Below are 19,906 nucleotides of genomic sequence, written 5' to 3' on the forward strand. Positions count from 1 at the left end.
GGCATTTTTCCTTGACAAAACTTGCCAGGGAGGACAAAGCCTAGAGGTAGGGCGTGGCCCCTGGGGAGCCATTTGGCCCACAGTTGAGAACCACTGCTTTAGACTTATTTCTTTGTGTGGAATTCTTTAATCTCATTTTTGAAAATATCTGTAAAATAAATGCTAGCAATTCATGACTGAATCCAAATGAGAGACACAAGTGGGTGAAGTGATATCTTTTATTGGACCAACTTCCACTGGTGAGAGAAAGAAGCTTTCAAGCCACACAAAGCTCTTCTTCAAGTCTGGGAAAGGTACCAAATATGGTATGCTTCAGAGAGGATTTATCAAAGTCAACACTGTTAGTCTATGAACTGGGGACCAAATGGGAAGCACATTAATCTCAGAATATTATGCAGAAGGGAACTGTATTTACTAGTGTAACTTCTGGAGTATCTGAAGCTGTATATCTGAATCACAATGATGAATACTAATGAGAATACTGAGGGAAGACAGAAAAAAGCCTTTCAAGCAAACAATTGTTTTGTTTCCTTTGTAGTAACATATTTAATACATTTGTGATTCAATGACTGTCTTTTTTAATCTTTCTGTCACAGCACTTCTCTGCAAAACTTTTCTCCACTGCCATAAGAAATATGTCTCGCCCCACATTAATAAAATAAACAAACAAATCCATACAAATACTTCACAAGTTATGAAGTTCTCCAGCTACCATTAATTTCGGTTGGTGAATGACACTACAGACACGCAGTACATTTGTCTGGTTCTGTACATTATATTTTCAATATGTAAACATAGGATGAAATAAGGATGTGAAGTATCGGGTAACTGACTAATCGAATCATCGATGCATTTTGCATTGACAATTTGATTAGGCGATAGGGCGCCTCCGCCTTCCTGTTGCTACATTTCAAAGGTGAAAGTGGCAAAGCCCGGGGTGAGCTGGGGACTCTCATGCTGACCCCGGGCTCTGGGCTGCGCTGCCGCTTTGAAGTACCCTCCTCTTCTCCCCTCACCTCAGATAGTGGCAGCAAGGAAGGGAGAGGGAAGTGACTAGTCCTTCAAATCCCTAGAAAGAAACTCATTAATCATTAGGATTCTAGCTAGATTTTAATTCTTTAGGTTTTTCTCTCCTACGCCCCATTTTTCCCTACATTTATTTTGGGGTGTATTTGTTTGAAGTCCTTTAACTCAGCTTTAGCTTGATAATCAATTTTTTACAGTAGTTGTGACATTTATCCTGTTATCGAAGGGGCTGATTTGGATTTCCAGTAAAAAGTGTAACTTTAACAAATAAAATCATACATACTCATACAATAGCCTTCTGAAAAGATTATTGTTCTCTTCTGATTCCACAGAAACTAAAGGAATTCGATTTATAATCCTTGTAAGTATACCATAATTATGACTAAAAGTGGTATTTTTAAAAGACAAGTCCCACATCCAATAAATTTAACACAGTTTTTTAAAACTATTAGGAATAATGTGTCATGATTACAGGAAATCCTTAATGGGATGAAAAATCTTATAAAAGGGTATTTTTTCTTGGTATGTAAAAAAAATTGCTAATTGATAAAGACAAATAATTTACTTTTGAGAAATATCTGTAAGCTAGAGAGAAGAAGGTCTTAAGTTTCTGGCAGTATGCTTTTATCATTTCTTACCCAAACTTTTCCAGAAACATATCTCAGTATCAATGCCTCATGTAGGACTCAGCCTATGAACAACACTATATTTTATACTGAAGAACATGATCTCCCCTTCCTGCTTAAAGAAAAAGTTAATACTCAAAGACCAACACTACAAAATTTCTTACAAACTTTTTCAGAAATGTTCAGAAATGAACTTCACTTATAAAGCAGAAAAACTCAACTCTTACTTGGATGTTTTGGTTCAATAGCAACTCGCACAATAGGAGTGGCTTCAAAGTTGAGAGGTGTAAATGGTGGGCAAGCCGGTGATGTTGATAAAGTTGCTGACTTCAGTATGAACTCTTGCAAACCTCCTATTCCTATAAGTACAGAATATAAAAGCTTGTATGCATAAAAGAGGAAAAGTTAACATAATGAACAACACTATATTTTAACAAAATCAAACAAACTATCTTATCCTCTCAAAGGAACACTAGAAAAAAATACACTGATTACCACAAAGATGATGTTCTCACAGTTTACATTGTATATGAAAAGATTCAGTTTAGAACAGGATGATCATACTTTCTGGCCTCAATTCACAAGGACTTTTCTTTGTATTTTTTCAATATTTTAGATTCAGATGAAGAAAGCCAGGGTTTTAAATACAGTGATGCATGTTAGAAAAAGGATGAGGACATTCCCCTATAATATTCTATTTTTCTCCTTAATGTAAAGTTATTCCGTGGTGGTTTGGCTTTGCAACATGAAATACTTGATGTAACCTAACACAATGACTCATAAGATCTTAACCGGAAACACTGAAGCCTGTTGGAGAGAATAAAGGGAATTAGCCCAACATTTAGAATAGTGATAGAAATGTAGCCGTGTTAGTCTGGGGTAGCTGAAGCAAAATGCAGGACAATGTAGCACTTTAAAGACTAACAAGATGGTTTATTAGATGATGAGCTTTCGTGGGCCAGACCCACTTCCTCAGATCAAATAGTGGAAGAAAATAGTCACAACCATATATACCAAAGGATACAATTAAAAAAATGAACACATATGAAAAGGACAAATCACATTTCAGAACAGGAGGAGGATGCGAGGGTGGGGGGGGGGGGGGGAGGAAGGAAGGTAAGTGTCTGTGATTTGATGATATTAGAGGTGGGGAGAGTGGGATGTCTGTGAGCTAATGGTATTAGAGGTGATAATTGGGGAAGCTATCTTGGTAATGGGTAAGATAGTTTGAGTATTTGTTCATTCCTTCTCGACACTCTCTGAGAAGGAACGAACAAATACTCAAACTATCTTACCCATTACCAAGATAGCTTCCCCAATTATCACCTCTAATACCATTAGCTCACAGACATCCCACTCTCCCCACCTCTAATATCATCAATTCACAGACACTTACCTTCCTTCCTCCCCCCCCCCCCCCCCCCGCATCCTCCTCTTGTTCTGAAATGTGATTTGTCCTTTTCATATGTGTTCATTTTTTTAATTGTATCCTTTGGTATATATGGTTGTGACTATTTTCTTCCACTATTTGATCTGAGGAAGTGGGTCTGGCCCACGAAAGCTCATCATCTAATAAACCATCTTGTTAGTCTTTAAAGTGCTACATTGTCCTGCATTTTGCCCCAACATTTAGTGATTAAAAGAAACAGTAAAACTACAGAGGAGACAAATAACAGTTGTACTTGTGTATTAGTTATACTTGTGTATTTATTACAGCTATTTTTCATATTTAGTCTTGGCTACCAGGAACAGTATGACTATTCATGCCTACTGACTTCAAATTAACAAGATGAGGAGCAAAAACCCCTGCACATTGGGACATTGTTTATAACTCACTAGTTATAGATGTAACAATGACAACCTGACATCATAATAAAATGCCAGATTATATAGATAAATGTAATTATTTTGTTTTCTCTCATGACAACAAATGCTCAATGCAATTTTTAAATGGGAAACATATCTGAAGCACAATGTACATTAATAATGCACCTACCCTTAATAACTAAGAATTTCAGAAGCAAACTTCTTCAACCTCAACTTCTCAATTTTAAGCAAGTGTAGAATTTAAATTTGAATGTGTAGGATGAGGGTGTGCTCCCCTTTTCAGCAGACCAGCAACCAAGCATGAGCAGAGCAATTCTTTCCTTGACCTTTCACCGCCACAACACACAGACTTTTTTTTTATTAGTCTGTAGAATTGAGGCCAGGCCCACAGTTAGTCTGTTTTCACCCTCACACCATCAACATAGCCTGCACAAAGGGCCTATTGTATCCCTAAAGAAGCCAGCCTATCAGAGAGTCAGCATCTGCAACATTAGGCAACTTCTACAGCTCAGAAGGATTCATTTTTTGGCCAACTGGATACAATGTAACTGGAAAGGTCACTACTTGGAGAAAACCTGCCTTGGATTAAATGGAAGTAATAGAAAATCCTAAAGTTTAAAAACAGAAAATCAAATACTATGAAGGAAAAACATCTTCATAAGCACAGCCTGCATCTGATCTATGACCTGCATACACTTCCTCTCTTTAAATCATGTATCATGTAGTTTGAATTAAATACAAACACTGGACCTTCACCTGAGACTGAGTCAACGGATGGTCAGTTCATCCTGATCATCTTCAGTTGGTTTAAAAAAAAAAAAAGTAATGATGCACACGAAAGTGAGCTGCTTCTTTTGACAATATTAACCAGAGAATCAAGATACCAAATCTATTACATATCAAACCTAACCTCTTTGTTGTTGCAGAATATATTTAAAAAATCATGTATAAAACCACACACACAGATTGAGAGTGTATTCTATTGGCATTTGGCAATGCAGTCAAAACTTGTCAGTGTTTCCATCAAAATCCCAGTCTGAGAGAGTTTATAGCTTTGCATGCTAAATTACAGCATGAAACAATTAAAATAGCAAACTCCCAACTCAGATGTGAGTTTTAATTTATTTTGTGCGACCAGTTTTGATGTAAATCTGTGCAAAACTTATAAAGATACAAGGGATTCAGCTTTTTCGCATAGTTAATAGATTTCAATAGGAGTTTGCAGATTTACAGGTGAAATTTACATGCACCAATAAAATGATTATGAAAGTATCATTTTCAGTGCATAATATTTTAGTACACAACATTTTGATGAAGGCAGTACAAGTATTCTAATTTACCAGATAAAATGCCAATAAAAAGATTACAAAAGTTACACAGCCATCGTGAAAATACCTTAAACACATTTAATCATTATATTTAAATTATTGCAAAGTCTATAAATATATCTTGTTATTTCAGAGATTCTAAACAATAGTCTATATATTAACTACTGTTTGAAGTATGGATACACAGCAACTACACCATAGTTATGTCCAGGGCTCGCCGAACCGCAGCGAACCCCGCTCGCCAGTGGGGTTCTCTGGCAATCTGCGCATGCGCAGATTGTTCTGAGCATGCGCAGATCGCCCGAACCTGGCCATGGGCGAATAGATTGTATTATTTGTCGAGCCCTGGTTATGTCGGTAATTGGTTTTCTATTCAGCATCTACTTTCAATAAAACAAGGCCATTTTGCCTGATGATCACATCATGGCTAAGAATGATCTTGCAGAGGAACATGGGGGGAGGGGGTGTGAAGGGAGGGGGCGGAAGATAGGGAGAAGACAGAATTTAACAGGAAAAAGATACATTGTTTGAGATAAGAATTTGAAAAAGTACTGGTATTCCGCTTTTAAAAATGTTAAGTTACTTTGAATAGTCATCTCTTAAAAACTAAGTCTACAAAGTCTAAATTTGGTTAATTCAATGAGGAATTATGCCTTGAGGAAGTTTTAGGGGTACATTTCAAAATATCTGGCATGTTTTTGTAACCACTCCAGTCAGCAAGGTCAGGGGCTCTGCAGGACTAGTGCGTGTTACTTGGGTCATGAGCCTTACAGCGTCCACAGAAACAGAGAAAATCATCAAGTCTGATGCTTTTGGAGATCATATATACTTGATAAAAACAAAGTTGCTAATGAACTTTCCATATATTCTACTATATATTTTAGAAACAGTCTGTAGGTCTGTGTGTCCATTCACCTGTGAGTCTGTTTGTTCAAGATCTCCTCCTAAACAGTAAGAACTAGGACCACCAAATTTGATATGCAGCTTCCTCTGATCATAAATTAAAGCAAGGTAAGGGTTTGGCTATGCCAGGACAATGGGCTGTGCCTGGAATTTGATTATTTCTCATAAAATGGAAAGGGAGGGGTCTGGTAAGAGGGATAATTATTCTGTAGAAAGACCACACAGGGGCAACAAGGGGCCAGATGAGGACCAAAACAGCTGTAACCCCACTGGGGCAGCAGGGAGAAGGGGTGGAGAAAGGGTCAGCTATCTAATATATATTTCAGAGTTTGTCTGTCTGTCTGTCTGTCCATCCCTCAAGCTGGGGGACATACCCCTGCCTCCATCTGTGCCAGTTGCAGCTGCAGCAGCCTGAGACAGGCACTTCTCACTGGGCCCCAAGTTGCTGCAGGTAAGAAAAGGATGAGGCTGTCTTCTCTCTTCAGCACAGCCACAGCCTCTGTCCTTTCTCTTCGGCACACTGAACGCCTCATCTCCAGCCCCACCCCAGAACAATGATTTAAATGAAGAAAAAACAAAACTTATTTGAGTTAAGGACCTGAGCAATGCTGGGTAAATCTTCTAGTATTCCTATATACTGCCTAACAACACTGTAACAAGCAATGAGTAACCCCCGGAAATTTCCAAACTGCCACAAACAAGGTAGAGACACAGTATTTAAAGCTGCACCAGAGCACAGCAATTTGGACCTCACTGATGGGCTTTTGGTACCAGCGCCTCAGAAGCTGAGACAGTCTCTCACTTTACCCACAGCTAAAACGGGTTCCCCGGCTAGCAGAAAGGATGTAAGAAATGCCGTTTTTCCTATCATGTTGTTCTTTTAGTTAAGGGGCACAGCTGATAGCAGTCAGGAAATAACTTGCTTGTGTCTGACAGATACCTGTGTAGCTTTTTTTGTACTTTGAGAACCCAGTGTCAGACCTGAGACTCACTCTGGCCGGCAACAAATCCTTTATAAACTACCTTTGCTCTGGTATAGCTGATCTCTCCTTGTAACCTTAGTAAGCTACATCAATGTAAATTGTGGCTTATACTGGCCTTTTTAGTAGAGATTTGCACTAGTGTCATGTTATTGGATTTTAAAGTGAGCAGACAGATCACTGCTGAACCTACAGGAGGATGTTTGCCCCAAAGTTGGTACAAAGCGGGCCATGTGAGTTGTCAAATGAAAGCTTATGACCTACTGATTCTATGTATGCTACTCATGTGCTTGTGTGAAGTTTGTATGTGGAATTATGAATATGGGCTCTGTGCTGGTACTGTGAATGTTCTCTGCCTGAGACAGAGCGACGGGGTTGGACTGCCTGTTGTAAAGAAGGATTGTTCAGTCAATGGCTATGCTAATTAGCACGGCCCCAAGGACAATGGCTCTCAAGATGATAATTCACACCTGAGGAATGCAACTGGAAACCTGCAACCAATCAGGGCATAATGGCTTCCAACATGTGAAACACAGATAGGTCACTTGACCATGTGCCCCGCTCTGGCTTGGGAGACAACACAAATGGATATAAAAATGCCATGAGGTGGACTCTATCTTGTCTTCAATTCTGCTACTGATCCCAGATGCAGCCTTGTGAGGGACAGAGGGCCGGGAAAGATTGCTGACCCATCCTGACATAGGATGTACACCAGAAACTTTTAAGATAGCAGTTTGTAACATCTCTGCTGAGAGCCTGCATCAAGAACTTGGTGATTGGTGCATGTAATGTATTCACCTTCATAACCTTACTCTCAACCTTTTCTTTCCTTTATTAATAAACCTTTAGATTTTAGTTTCTAAAGGATTGGCCCAACATGCTCTTGTGGGTAAGATCTAAAGTGTAAATTGACCAGGGGTCTCTGGCTGATTCTTTGGGACTGGGAGAACCCTTTTGGGGTAGGTGAGATTGGGTTCTATAATCCCTCATCTGTGTGCCCAGGGCTGATTGTGGCACAGAGACAGCTGGGATGTTTGAGGGGTTTTGCTCTTGAGGATTCCAGCAGCTGGAGCACTCAGTGTGACTGGTTTGTTGCCTATTTGGGAAAGATTTCCAGTCTAGGGCTGTAAGCAGCCCTGGTTTTGAGCAATTCACCCTGAGCAGATGCCCTCAGCAGTGCCCTGATTCATCCTGGTCCCTCACGGTACCCTCTATAAACTACTTTGCTCTGGTATAGCTGACCTTTCCTTGTAACCTTAGTAAGCTACATCAATGTAAATTGTGGCTTATACTGGCCTCTTTACTAGAGATTTGCACTAGTGCAGCTAAACTGGTGGCTGGCCACTGGTTGCTGAAATTGGGAGCCGTTCCCAAATAGATAAAAGCTTAAGGAGCTAGTCTTAGAAGGCAAACAAAAGAGTAGACCACAGGGCAAAAATAATACTATGTTTACCACATAAAACACTATTTAAGAATTTATCTGTGCAAAAATAAAAAAAATTGTAAATAACCAAATTTCTTGAGCAAAAATAAGACATTATGATGACTTTTGAAATACAATGTCATCTCTTTTATTATAGAGCAGCTCTGCCTCTAATTTATGAATACCATACTTTATGCTGAAATGATTATTGGTGCAAGAGGCTGGATCAAAGAAATCATCTTGGGGTTGTCCCCTGGTATGCTGAAGAAGCTTCTGGAACTTCCCAGCACTCTGTCCTACTGGGCCAGAAGCTCTGCTCTCCCCCAGACAGGACAAAGAGTTGGAGTTATTGCCCCCCCAGCAGAGCAACACAGACACAGAATCAGCTCAACTACAAGGGCTCAGCACCCAGGAACACAGATCCCAAAGAGGACCAAAACCCCAAATAAATCCATCTTAAGTAAAAGTATTATCCAGAGAAAGCACACAAAGGTCTTCACCCCCTTTATCAATGAAAGAGATATGCACAGTGGTTGCGCCCTCTCCTCCCCCAAAGTAACAATTATTTACACCGGGCATGATAATAAACAAAAGTATTTTTATTAAGTATAAAAAAGTAGTATTTAAGTGGTCGCAAGTGAAAACAGACAGATTAAAGTAAGTTACTAAGTTGAAATAAATAAAAAAATGCCAGCTAATTCTAATACTGAGAAACTTGTTACATGCAAAGTGTTACCCTAACAGTGGATCTTATCTCAGGTAGAATGTTTCAGGTGAGAGTTGATCTTTACTCTGGCCTGTGCCTACAGCATTTTTCAGAGTTCTGTAGAGTTCCTTGTTGCCAAGTTTCTTCATGTGTATCCTCTTAGGTGGGGCAAGACAGTTTCAAAGGCCAGTTGATAAAGATGGATTGCTTTCCATTCCTTAAATAGCCTTCTTCCCAGGGCAGGAAACCTTTGTTTAGCACTCCCATCCCCATGGAAAAATACCAGGTTCAATATCGATTCCAATACCAGGTGGCAGAGTCACATATCTTTCAAGGACCAATCTCAATGCGGGCTTTCTACTTTCACAAGTTGTTACTTTGAGTACTAAGCCATTAAGATCCTAAAGTATCCCTAATGGCCCTCATAGGCACATTTAGAATTAAAACCAGATTCACACTTCATATTTCTAACTTCACACACAAGAATGATACATTCACAAAAATAGGATAGTGCTATAAAGTGCCAGTGTAAACCAAGCTACAGTGCTCAGAGCCATGCTCCCAGTGGTGTTAGCTACTCCCCTCACAGAGGTGGTTAAGATAGAGTGCTGGGAGAGTTCTGCCACATCTGCGCTTTAAAATGTTAAGTGTGGACAAAACCTGAGACTCATGAGACCCTATTGGGAGAATCTGAAGAAATCAGGTCTACCTAGATCAGTGCTTCCCAACCTTTTCCAGATGAGGACCAATTTTTACAATTCAGGAAGATTTGGTGACCCAACACAATTCAAAAACGGGGGGGAAAGGGAGGCAGAGCCACCTGGGGAAACACTGGATGACCCTTTTGAAATGTAATGGCGACCCATATTTGGGTCCCAACCCGTAGGTTGGGAAATCCTGACCTAGATGATCATCAGGGGATAGTACGCCTGAAGGTATAAGCATGTGTGTTAAAATCTGTTGTTCTTCTCTAAATGCTTTGTTCCAACTGAAAAACATGACATTTGTGTTAAAAAGATAATATCATCACTGGTATATCACTGGTCACAGATGCACAAAGAACTGCAAATGTACAAACCCAGCTGGACCTGCAGAGTAAGAATGGTTGCTAAACAGGGCATTTCAGCACAGAGTTACTGTTTATTATTTGTCTTGTGGCATTTTTAGGAGTGCCAGTCACGGACAAAGGCCATTCCTCTGTATAACATGCTGTAGAAACACAAAACTAAAAGATAGCTCCTACCTCAAATAGTGTACATATACGTATAAGAAGGGAGAAAGCAGATGGAGAGACAGACACACATGGTACAAGAAAACAATAAGGCTACGTCTACACTGCAAGCTTTTTGCACAAAAACCTGCAGAGCATCCACACCTCAAATGCGCTTTTGCACAAGTAAATCGGTAGTAAAATGGCAGAACAGAGGGCTTTTTCCGGTGTAGATAAACCTTCTTTCATGAGGAATAACTCCTTTTTGCACTACAGCTATTGTGCAAAAAGACATGTATGGCTGCTCTGCAGGGGTTTCTTGCGCAAATAGAGCCTATCCGAAAAAGCACAGGTGCTCTTTCTTGTGCAAGAGCGTCCATGCAGTGTGGACACTCTCTTGTACAAAAGTGATGTGCTTTGAGGTGTGGACATGTTTTTGCGTAAATACGTTTTTGCGCAAGAACTCTTCCACAAAAGACTTATTGCACAAAAACCTTGCAGTGAAGACGTAGCCTAAAAGTGGTAGATTCATGGAATTCTACAACAGGTTAGTTAAAGGCAGAAGGCAGAAGAGGTTTATAAATGCTTGGTAGAGATCCTGATACTTTATACAACTTATACCTCCAGATCAGCAGCACAGCCATGGGTACACGCATGGCCCCCCAGTATGCTAATATCTTTATGGCTGACCTAGAACAACGTTTCCTCAACTCCCGTCCCCTTTTACCCCTTCTCTACTTACGCTACATCTATGACATCTTTATGATCTGGACGCATGGCCAAGGAACACTGGAGACATTCAACAGAGATTTTAACAACCGACACCCCACCATCAATCTCAGCCTGGACCATTCTACAGGAGAGATCCATTTCCTGGACATCACAGTACAAATCAGCAATGAAAAATTAGACACCACTCTCTACAGAAAACCCACTGATTCATACAGTTACCTACATGCTTCCAGCTCCCATCCAGCACATACCATACAATCCATCGTCTATAGCCAAGCCCTTCGATACAACCGCATCTGCTCTAATCCCACTGACAGACCAGAAACTTCAGGATCTCTACCAAGCATTTATAAACCTCAACTACCCACCCGGAGAAATAAAAAAGCAAATTGAAAGAGCCAGGCGAATACCTAGAAACCATCTACTTCAAGACAGACCCAAGAAAACCAACAATAGAACACCACTTGTCATCACCTACAGCCCCCAACTTAAACCTGTCCAACACATTATCAATAAACTACAGCCTATACTGGAACAGGATACTAAACTCCAAGAGGCTCTGGGAGACAGACCCATAGTCTCCTATAGACAACCACCTAACCTCAAGATGATTCTTACCAACCACCACAGGACATACCACACTAATACCAACCCTGGTACCTTCCCTTGCAACAAACCCCGTTGCCAGCTTTGTCCACATATTCACTCTGCTGATACCATTATCGGACCTAACCAAGTTATAAGATCAAGAACACATAATCCTGCGCACCCAGAAATATAATTTATGCTATCATGTGCCGAAAGTGTCCGTCCGCTATGTACATTGGACAAACGTCTCAGACACTTCGCCAAAGGATCAATGCCCACAAAACAGATATTAGACAGGATCACAAAGAAAAAACAGTTTCTTGCCATTTCAACCAGAAAGGACATTGTCTCAACGACTTGATTACCTGCACTTGACTACACTTGAAAGAGAATCCTCTGAACTGTCATTCATGCTTAAATTCGACACTTTACGCCTAAGTTTGAATAAAGACTCTAATTATCTTATCCATTACAAAGACAGCTTCCCCAATTATCTCTAATATCATTAGCTCACAGACATTTACCTCTCCCCCATCCCCCTTCTGTTCTGAAATCTGATTTGTCCTTTTCATGTGTTCATTTTTTAAAATTGTATCCTTTAATATATATGGTTGTGACAATTTTCTTCCACTATTTCATCTGAAGAAGTGGGTCTGGCCCACAAAAGCTCATCACCTTGTTAGTCTTTAAAGTGCTACATAGTCCTGTTTTTTGTTTCATCTCTATAGTGGTTACCCACCTGTGAATCCAAAAGAAACACAGGTTTAACATAACTGCCTCACTACACAAACCACGGAATAAGGTTAAGGAAAATGTTGCAAGCCCGATCACTTTTACATTTAAAACTAGTCTGAACAAATCACTAGCAAATATGTAATAGGGAGCAAACCTGCACTGATAGGAATAGATTAAATTAACGAGGGTCCTTCCAATTTGTAGAGTACTTTGTTATAACTATTTGTATAAGTAGCTATGAGCAACAAATCAATGCCATTTATAGATGCATCACTTGTGTTCTGGACAAAGAATGAAAAAGTAAATGATCTGGTTACCAACAAAAGTAAATAAAAGCACCAAGATATTATGATTGAAATTTTCAAAATGGTCTAGACTTGGGTAAGTATATATTCATTTGCTTGTTGGTTCTATAGTTAACTCTCACCCATCACACTTTACAGGAAATAATTGTGACCTTTAAAAGTAAAGTGTACCTTTTCAAAAAAACTTATTTATCGAGATCTGGCCACATAAGATAGATCTATTACAGGACACAATTATTTAGTTTCTCTTGAGGTGAAAAGAATAAGTATGCTACTTCTAAATGCAAGAAAATGCAGCAAAGAACAACACTATTAGAAAACTATTTCAATCAGATAAGGAAGTAATTTACTTTGCTGTGTGAAAACCAAACAAAAACAGAGTGAGGGATGTTTAAAATTTAACCTCTATCACATTGTTACTAGTCTCAGCACATCAGTTCAGAGGATCTTTATCTACTCTCAGGGATGATATCACCACTTAAGGATACTTGACTGCTTTGGAATGGAGACCTGTCATGTTTTGTACTAACACTTTAGGCAAACTGAGTAAAACAAAGAGCTAATGGAATAAGCTTCCCAATGAGATGCTGTCTCCACTCAAATGTAACACTTCTTATCAATGCTGTCTGTTTAGAAAGATTAAGGCCTTATGACACACAAAGCCTTGGGATTGAAATGCCCCAAGGCTTACTGCTCTGGTCAGTGAAAAAAGACTGAGTACTAAATACTTGGTTCATGTAAGTGGACATACAAGATTTTCTGTAAATGCAGAAATCTTAAAAACTTAAAATCTTTAAATCTTAAGACTCCTCTCTTTTTGGAGCACATGGTTTCCGCCAAATCTTCACTTCTGGGGAAATACAGTGCAAGACAAATATTTATCTATTTTACAGACAAAAACACAGCCAACCCCAGTTAATTTAATTTACAACCATTTTCTTTAATTTCCAAGATGACGATCACAGGGGAGGAACTCCACCATCATTTTAAGAAGACTTTTTCAGCAGAAAAATGCTTTTCGTAAAAGAAAAAACAAAAAGTCTGACAGCACTTTAAAGACTAACAAAATATGTAAATTAAATGATGACCGGTCATCTGAAGAAGTGGACTGTGCCCACGAAAGCTCATGATACCATCTACATGTTTTGTTAGTCTTTAAAGTGCTACCAGACTATTTGTTGGTTTTAAGTTTTTCCTGTTACAGACTAATTCGACTACCCCTCTTAAGCTTTCATCAAAGAGTAGAATTTGGTTTAAGAATCTGCCTTTCGTATTCCAGGTATCTCAAAGTATTACACACAGCAGGAAGTTAAATACTGTTAATTCAAGTGACTTTAGGCAAATCAAGTAGCTATTGCTGCAACATGTCCTCAGAGTCAGCATGGACTCCAATGACTCCAATAATTGGACATCTGAGAGGAGAATTTATCCCTTTTACATTAGACTCTGGGGGGTGGTGGGAGGTAGGGAGGAAATGCTAGTCAAAACACATAGGCTATCTCCTAGTAAATATATTATTAACCTTTTCTAAAGCATGAGCAACTTCACTTCTATTTGCAATTGTCTGGATCACTTCCCTGCAGCAACTTCAGCAATTACCAACACTGAAAAGTGATCTTAGGAAATAACAAGTAGTCCTGTGGCACCTTAGAGCAGGGGTCAGCAACCTTTCTTAAGTGGCATGCCAAGATTTAACCCTCCTGCCCTGGGCCATGCTGCTCTCCTGGGAAAGGGCTCTCTCCACTGCATGTCCTGTGGACCACCTGGGTCAATGCAAATCTTTCCATGGACTACCAGTTGCTAATGGAAACTTACCATTAATTACATTATTATGCCTGAGCCATTTTGCTAGCGCAGCAGCTAAGGAGAATGGTTTAATTTAAATTATTAAACAGACTAAGCATTTTAACTCTCTCATGTTAGTTTATCAAACTTCATTTTAAATAAAGGAAAACATTATGTCCAACACAAAAGGTTTCAATGTTTTCTTTATTATGGCAGGGGTGGGGAACCACTTTTGAGTTGGGGATCACTGGCCCACAGAAAAAAAATCAGTCGTGGACCACACAGGTGAGATCTCACTCTTCTGGCACTCCAGCCTCCACGGGTGAGGGGAAGAGACAGGGAGGACTGAGGTTCAGGGATTCCCATAGGCCAGACTTACTTTTCTGTGGTTCCAGAGTTAATGGATTTGTGGATCCCCTTAGGCTCTGGGGTGAGAACAAAAACTAGGGGTTCAATGTGCAGGGCAGGGTTGCCAGGTAATGGGATAGGGCTGCAGGATCTGGGTGGGAGGTGGGGTGCTGGACAGGGTGAGGAGGCCAGAGTCTGGAAGGGAGTTTGGCGGCAGAAGAGGGTGTGGGGTGGAGGCAAAAGAGGAAGTCTGGGGTTGGAAGGAGGTTACGGGAGTAACACAGAAAAGGTGAGAGGATGAGAATGCAGCCAACAGTTAGTTGGTGAGGGAGGAAAAAAGTGGGGAGTAAAGGAAAGTGCAGCTTCTGCAAAGCAAAATTGTATCCCCCCCTCACATCTTCCCTCAGAACCATGATCCCCCCCCCAAGGCTGACCTCCTGCACTGCCCCATACACCTCAGTGCAACTCCTGCCCCCTTCCATCCTGCCCCTGCATTTTCTTTCACCCTCCCACACTCACATCCCTGTGCCCCCAAAGCACTCACTGGCAGGACAGCAGCGCTGGGATATGCAGCCCCCTGAAAGCAGTGCTGGGACAAGGAGAATCCAGGGCTGGTTCCAGCCTGGCCGGGTATGGCTGGGCACAGCAGGGCGCTGGGGAAGGGGCATGTGTGACAGGGGTTGCCGACCCCTGCCTTAGAGACTATCAAAGGTATAGGATCATGAAAATCCACTTCATTAGATGAGCTGGAGTAGAAATACAGAATGCAGTATTTTATAAATATATAAAATATAATAGCAAAAACAGTTCTGTCAATTGTAGAACCCTTGTTAAAGAAGCTAATTAAGTAGGCTGGATGTGTCCTATTCATAGCTTTTGATGTGAAATGCCAATATCGAAAGGCATGATATATTGCCTTTGTAGCGTGTTAGTCAATATCTTCCTTCAAGCCGAGGGAGATAGTGTCAAACATTCAAATGAACTCCAGTTCACTCTCTGTAATTGGATGATCACATTCCTTTGTAGAAGAATGGCTAATTTTAAAACCATTATAGAATGGCCAGGGAGGTTAAAATGTTCCCCTGCAGGTTTACATGTGTTACCATTTCTGATGGCTGATTTGTGTCCATTTATACTTTGGCATAGAGAATGTTCAGTTTGACCAATATACATGGCACTTGGTGGGATATTTCACATTAGAGGAGATGCCGTTATATGAGTTCCTGACATTGTAGCTCACATAGTTAGGTCCTGTGCTAGTGTTGCTTTTATAGATGTGTAGACAGAGTTGTCAATGGGGTTTATTGCAGGATTAGGTTCCTGGGTGAATGTATCTGAGGTGTGATGTGTGGCTGCTGGAAAGAATTTGCCTCAGGCTGGGGGGCTGTCGGTAGGTGAGGACTAACCTGCCTCCCAAGGTCTGTGAGTGAGGGATCATTTTCCAGGATATGTTGTAGATTGGCAATGATGTACTTATAGTGTTTAAGCTGGGGGCTATGATGACCCATGGTGATGACCAGGGCTTGACGAACGGCGGCGAAAGCCACTCGCCAGCCCCACACTGCGTATGCACAAGACCCGCATTGCGCATGCGCATGCCGCAAATGAATGGGCGAGTTGATTCAACACTTTGTCGAGCCCTGGTGATGAACAATGGTGTTCGGTTATTTTCATTGTAAGGCCTGTCTTGAAATAGATGCCTTCTGGGTACTTGACTCGCTCTGTCAATCTGATTCCTCACTTCCCCAGGTGGGTATTTAAGTTTTCAGAATGCCTGATAAAGATCTTGTAGGTGCTTGTCTCTGTCTGCAGGACTGGAGCAGATTTGGTTGTATCTTAGCGCTTAGATGTAGACAACTGATCATGTGATGTGCCCTTGATGGAAGCTAGACACATGTAAGAAAGAATAGCGGTCAGTAGGTTTCTGGTATAGAGTGGTGTTTATGTGACCATCATTCATTTGTACTGTAGTGTCAAGGAAGTGGATCTCTTGTGGAAAGTTAGGAAATTATGTATGTATTCATAGTTGTTTTCAGCATAATTGCTTTGCGTTTTCTGAAAAAAAAAGTTAACCATACTATATTTTCATTCTTTATTTGTTTTCCCCCCATCAGTTCTATTTATCTCAGCAGGAAAAATGTAGAACCCATATTGTGTATCCAAGCCAATTCTCTTAAAATCACCCTAGACTATAACTTTTACCCTAAAGTTTTCAAGAAAATTGATTTCTAATCATAGAGGCTGACAAACAGAAATCTGAGTTCAATCATTCACTCTAAAGAAGTTTTAAGTCAGTCGTTCCTTATTGGTGCACCATAATCATAAACCACCAGGAGACCACAGAAAGGTTCTAGGAGGGATGCAAAAAACAGAAAACATGCAATTGGTAGATCATCTTACTAAAAAGTTTAGGAAACACTGCTGTTAGTCATACAAAAGATACCCAGGATTGAATGAGATTTGAGGTGGGACTTGAACATATGACCTGGGGGAAGAGAACTATCAACAACATATGGCTGGGGGAAGAGAACTATCAACAAAGACATCAGCTCATCCATAACATATTCCGCCTTTAAAGACTTTGACACTGATTGTGCACTAAATGAAGAAAGCAAATGCAGGTGCATGAAGCCTTCAATTTTTATGAAAGCAATGAGAAATAAGGCATAAAAATGCACCAAGATAGACAACTATGCTTTTAGGGAGAAAAATTGGTAGTTCAAAACCCAAAAAGTCTTATGTGCTTTTTAAAGAGCTGTGTGTAGGTTCCAGTTAAAAAAGATTTTTTAAGATGTATCATTATAGGCAGATCTAATATTAACTATTAATATTCCATGACAATTTACATAAGATCCCTTTTTCAGTTGTTTTGTAACTCTGACAACCTTTAACACTCAGGCTGAAATTTTTCATGCTGGATGTCTGCCTTAGCCTGATTTTTTTTTTTTAATGGAAAATTTCAGACAAAATGGTTCACACATTTCCAAGAATGCGTTAAACAGTTATGGTGACTCTTTCTTGGAACAGATTTGGTTCCCTGTTGGCAGGGACTTCAACTTTGGCAGAAGAGTGGACTTGTGTAATGTGACTCCTGCAGTCCCCATGAAAAATCCAGCTGAATTTGGTCAAGTTTATGCCTTCGAAATACTGTAGTTTTCATATACTTGGTAGAGACTTTGATTTTAGCAGCTAAAATCTTCAATCTGTCCTCGCTGACCATGCTCAGAGGTGTCTCAATAGATTGTGTGTCTGAAACTGCCAAAGAAGCATCCAGTCCTGGGTTATAGGGTCAAGTTGGACTTTCTCTGTAATGGGTTCTACCAGATGTTCCAGTATGGGGCTGGGCAACGTAAATAAGAGAGAGCCTGTCTCTCTACCATGCTTCTAATGATCCCTTTGACGGCACTTGGGCACCACTGACAAAGACAACTGTCTGATTTGAGAGCTGAGTGGAGGGAACTGAGGCACCAATTTTGGCTGCCCAATTTGAAGTACCTAGGACCTGATTTCTCCAAATACTTGACATCATATAGCACTTGAAAAGTACAAAGTACAGCTCCCATTGATTTCAGCTGCAGCTGTGAGTGAGTCAACATTTTGGCAAATCAGACAACATGGTATTAAGTTGGGCACCCAGAAAATGAAGAACACAGATTTTCCAGGATAAGAGTGTTTTGGTGCTAAGAATGTTAGATATGATGTAACTGAATAGTTGTGTAACCATGTCACATTTTAGTGGTTACACAACTATTTGATCATTCCTAGGGGTGAGGCCGGCAGGTACTCCGCTCCTGTGCAAACCAGCTCCTGCCTGCCACCCTGAGCTGCAGCCTCCCCTGTTCCCCACCCTCGCATGCCAGAGGAGGGGGGGGGTAGGTGGGACGGAACAGGTGGTACTGCAGAGCCGGTGCTGGGGGGAACCGGCTTTTAAGGAGGGAGAAGGGAGCAGGGGGAGGGGATGGCGGAGGAGAGAGGGTGGTCTGTGAACGGCCGGCATATATCGGCTCCCACCTGCTCTCCCCACCCTCCATGCTGCTGTGTCTCTATCAGAGGCAGCAGCATGTGGTGGGGGGCCTACCAGCTCCCACCTCTCCCTTTTGCTGCCTCTGATACAAGGGGGGAGAATGAGTGTAGTCGAGAGGATTAACATATTCCTATTCTGTGCGCTAAGGGGGGGGGAGACTGGCACGCTTTAGGAAGTTGGGGCCAGGAGCTGGGAAACTGCCACGCTGGTGGGGAGGGGGGAGGGGTTAGCGGCTGCTGAGGGTGGAAGAGGAGAGTCGGGAAGCCCAGCACGTGGCTCAGCTGGACTATCAGGAGAGCCAGAAAGCCCAGTGAGGCAACAGGGCAAGGGGACTAATGGCGGGAGGGGCAGAAATGACCTTCCCCTGGTCTGGCGAAATCCCTCATTAGGGACCAGTCAGATCCCAAGGATGCCAGACCAGTGAGGTCCAACCTGTAATGCATAAACAGAAGCGGGCTTAATTAAAGTTGCAAAGGAAATCTTACTTTTGCCACTTCCCAACTTCTCAATGCTTGACTTTGCAACATTAATGCTCTTTTCGCATTTTTTCTATGTTAAATTCTATATAAATCCTTTTCAGGATTAAAATAACTAGGGAAACACAAGTGTATTTTTAGAAAAATTATATAGAAATATGAATGTTTCTTTAAAAATATTTTAAACTAGAGTTTTAAGTGATAAAATGTATATACAGCAAACAAATATAGAAAGACATTAAAAACATGCTAATGTAATCAGGAAGTTCTTTGCTAAAATATACAAAATTTACTCTGAAGTTTGTAAAATTCAAGGCTAAGTTTACTTGATAGTCCATATAGGTTTACCGGATTTCACAAATGGATTAAACCAAAATTAACTTAACAATACAACTACAAAAGTTCTGATTCAGATTACATTTACCTTGCTAAATACTGCTAACAGATAAAAGCAGTCCAATTATATTTTGAGTAATGTTTTCCCTGCACTGACAAACACATTCAAGGAGCCTAAACAAATATTTCATATGCCATGCTGAGCTAATCTCTGTGGCTCAGAAACAATGTAAATGAACCAGATTTTCAAAGAGCTCTAGTTAAATTTCATTTTAATCTAACACTTGCATTTTAAAGTGCTAAGACTGCACAATTAAGCACTACAAAGCCACAACATTAAAAAGTTCAGGTATGTGTTCATGACTTTAATTCTGTCCCCTTGTTTATATGCAAGTACACTTTAATTACATGATTGCATATAACATGATCAAACAATGCAGTATTTTATATTTTATAACTTATTCTTGTTATCAGCATGACAGTGTATTTTTGTATAATATATTAACTTTTCTCTCTAGGGTATATATCTGACAATTATGTCAGTTCAA

At 40.5% G+C, this 19,906-nt stretch overlaps 1 protein-coding gene across 2 annotated transcripts in view; it reads right to left on the reverse strand.

Moving 5' to 3' along the window:
• Positions 1–19,906, reverse strand: part of EFL1 (elongation factor like GTPase 1) — a 190,388-nt gene that overhangs the window by 54,860 nt on the left and 115,622 nt on the right. For both annotated transcript variants that reach the window (XM_006139255.4, XM_075897120.1), the window contains exon 16: positions 1,880–2,011. In XM_006139255.4, the coding sequence (XP_006139317.2) occupies positions 1,880–2,011 (132 nt within the window). The remainder of the gene's footprint in view (positions 1–1,879; positions 2,012–19,906) is intronic.

Source organism: Pelodiscus sinensis, chromosome 14, assembly GCF_049634645.1.
Source record: "Pelodiscus sinensis isolate JC-2024 chromosome 14, ASM4963464v1, whole genome shotgun sequence".
NCBI lineage: Eukaryota > Metazoa > Chordata > Testudines > Trionychidae > Pelodiscus > Pelodiscus sinensis.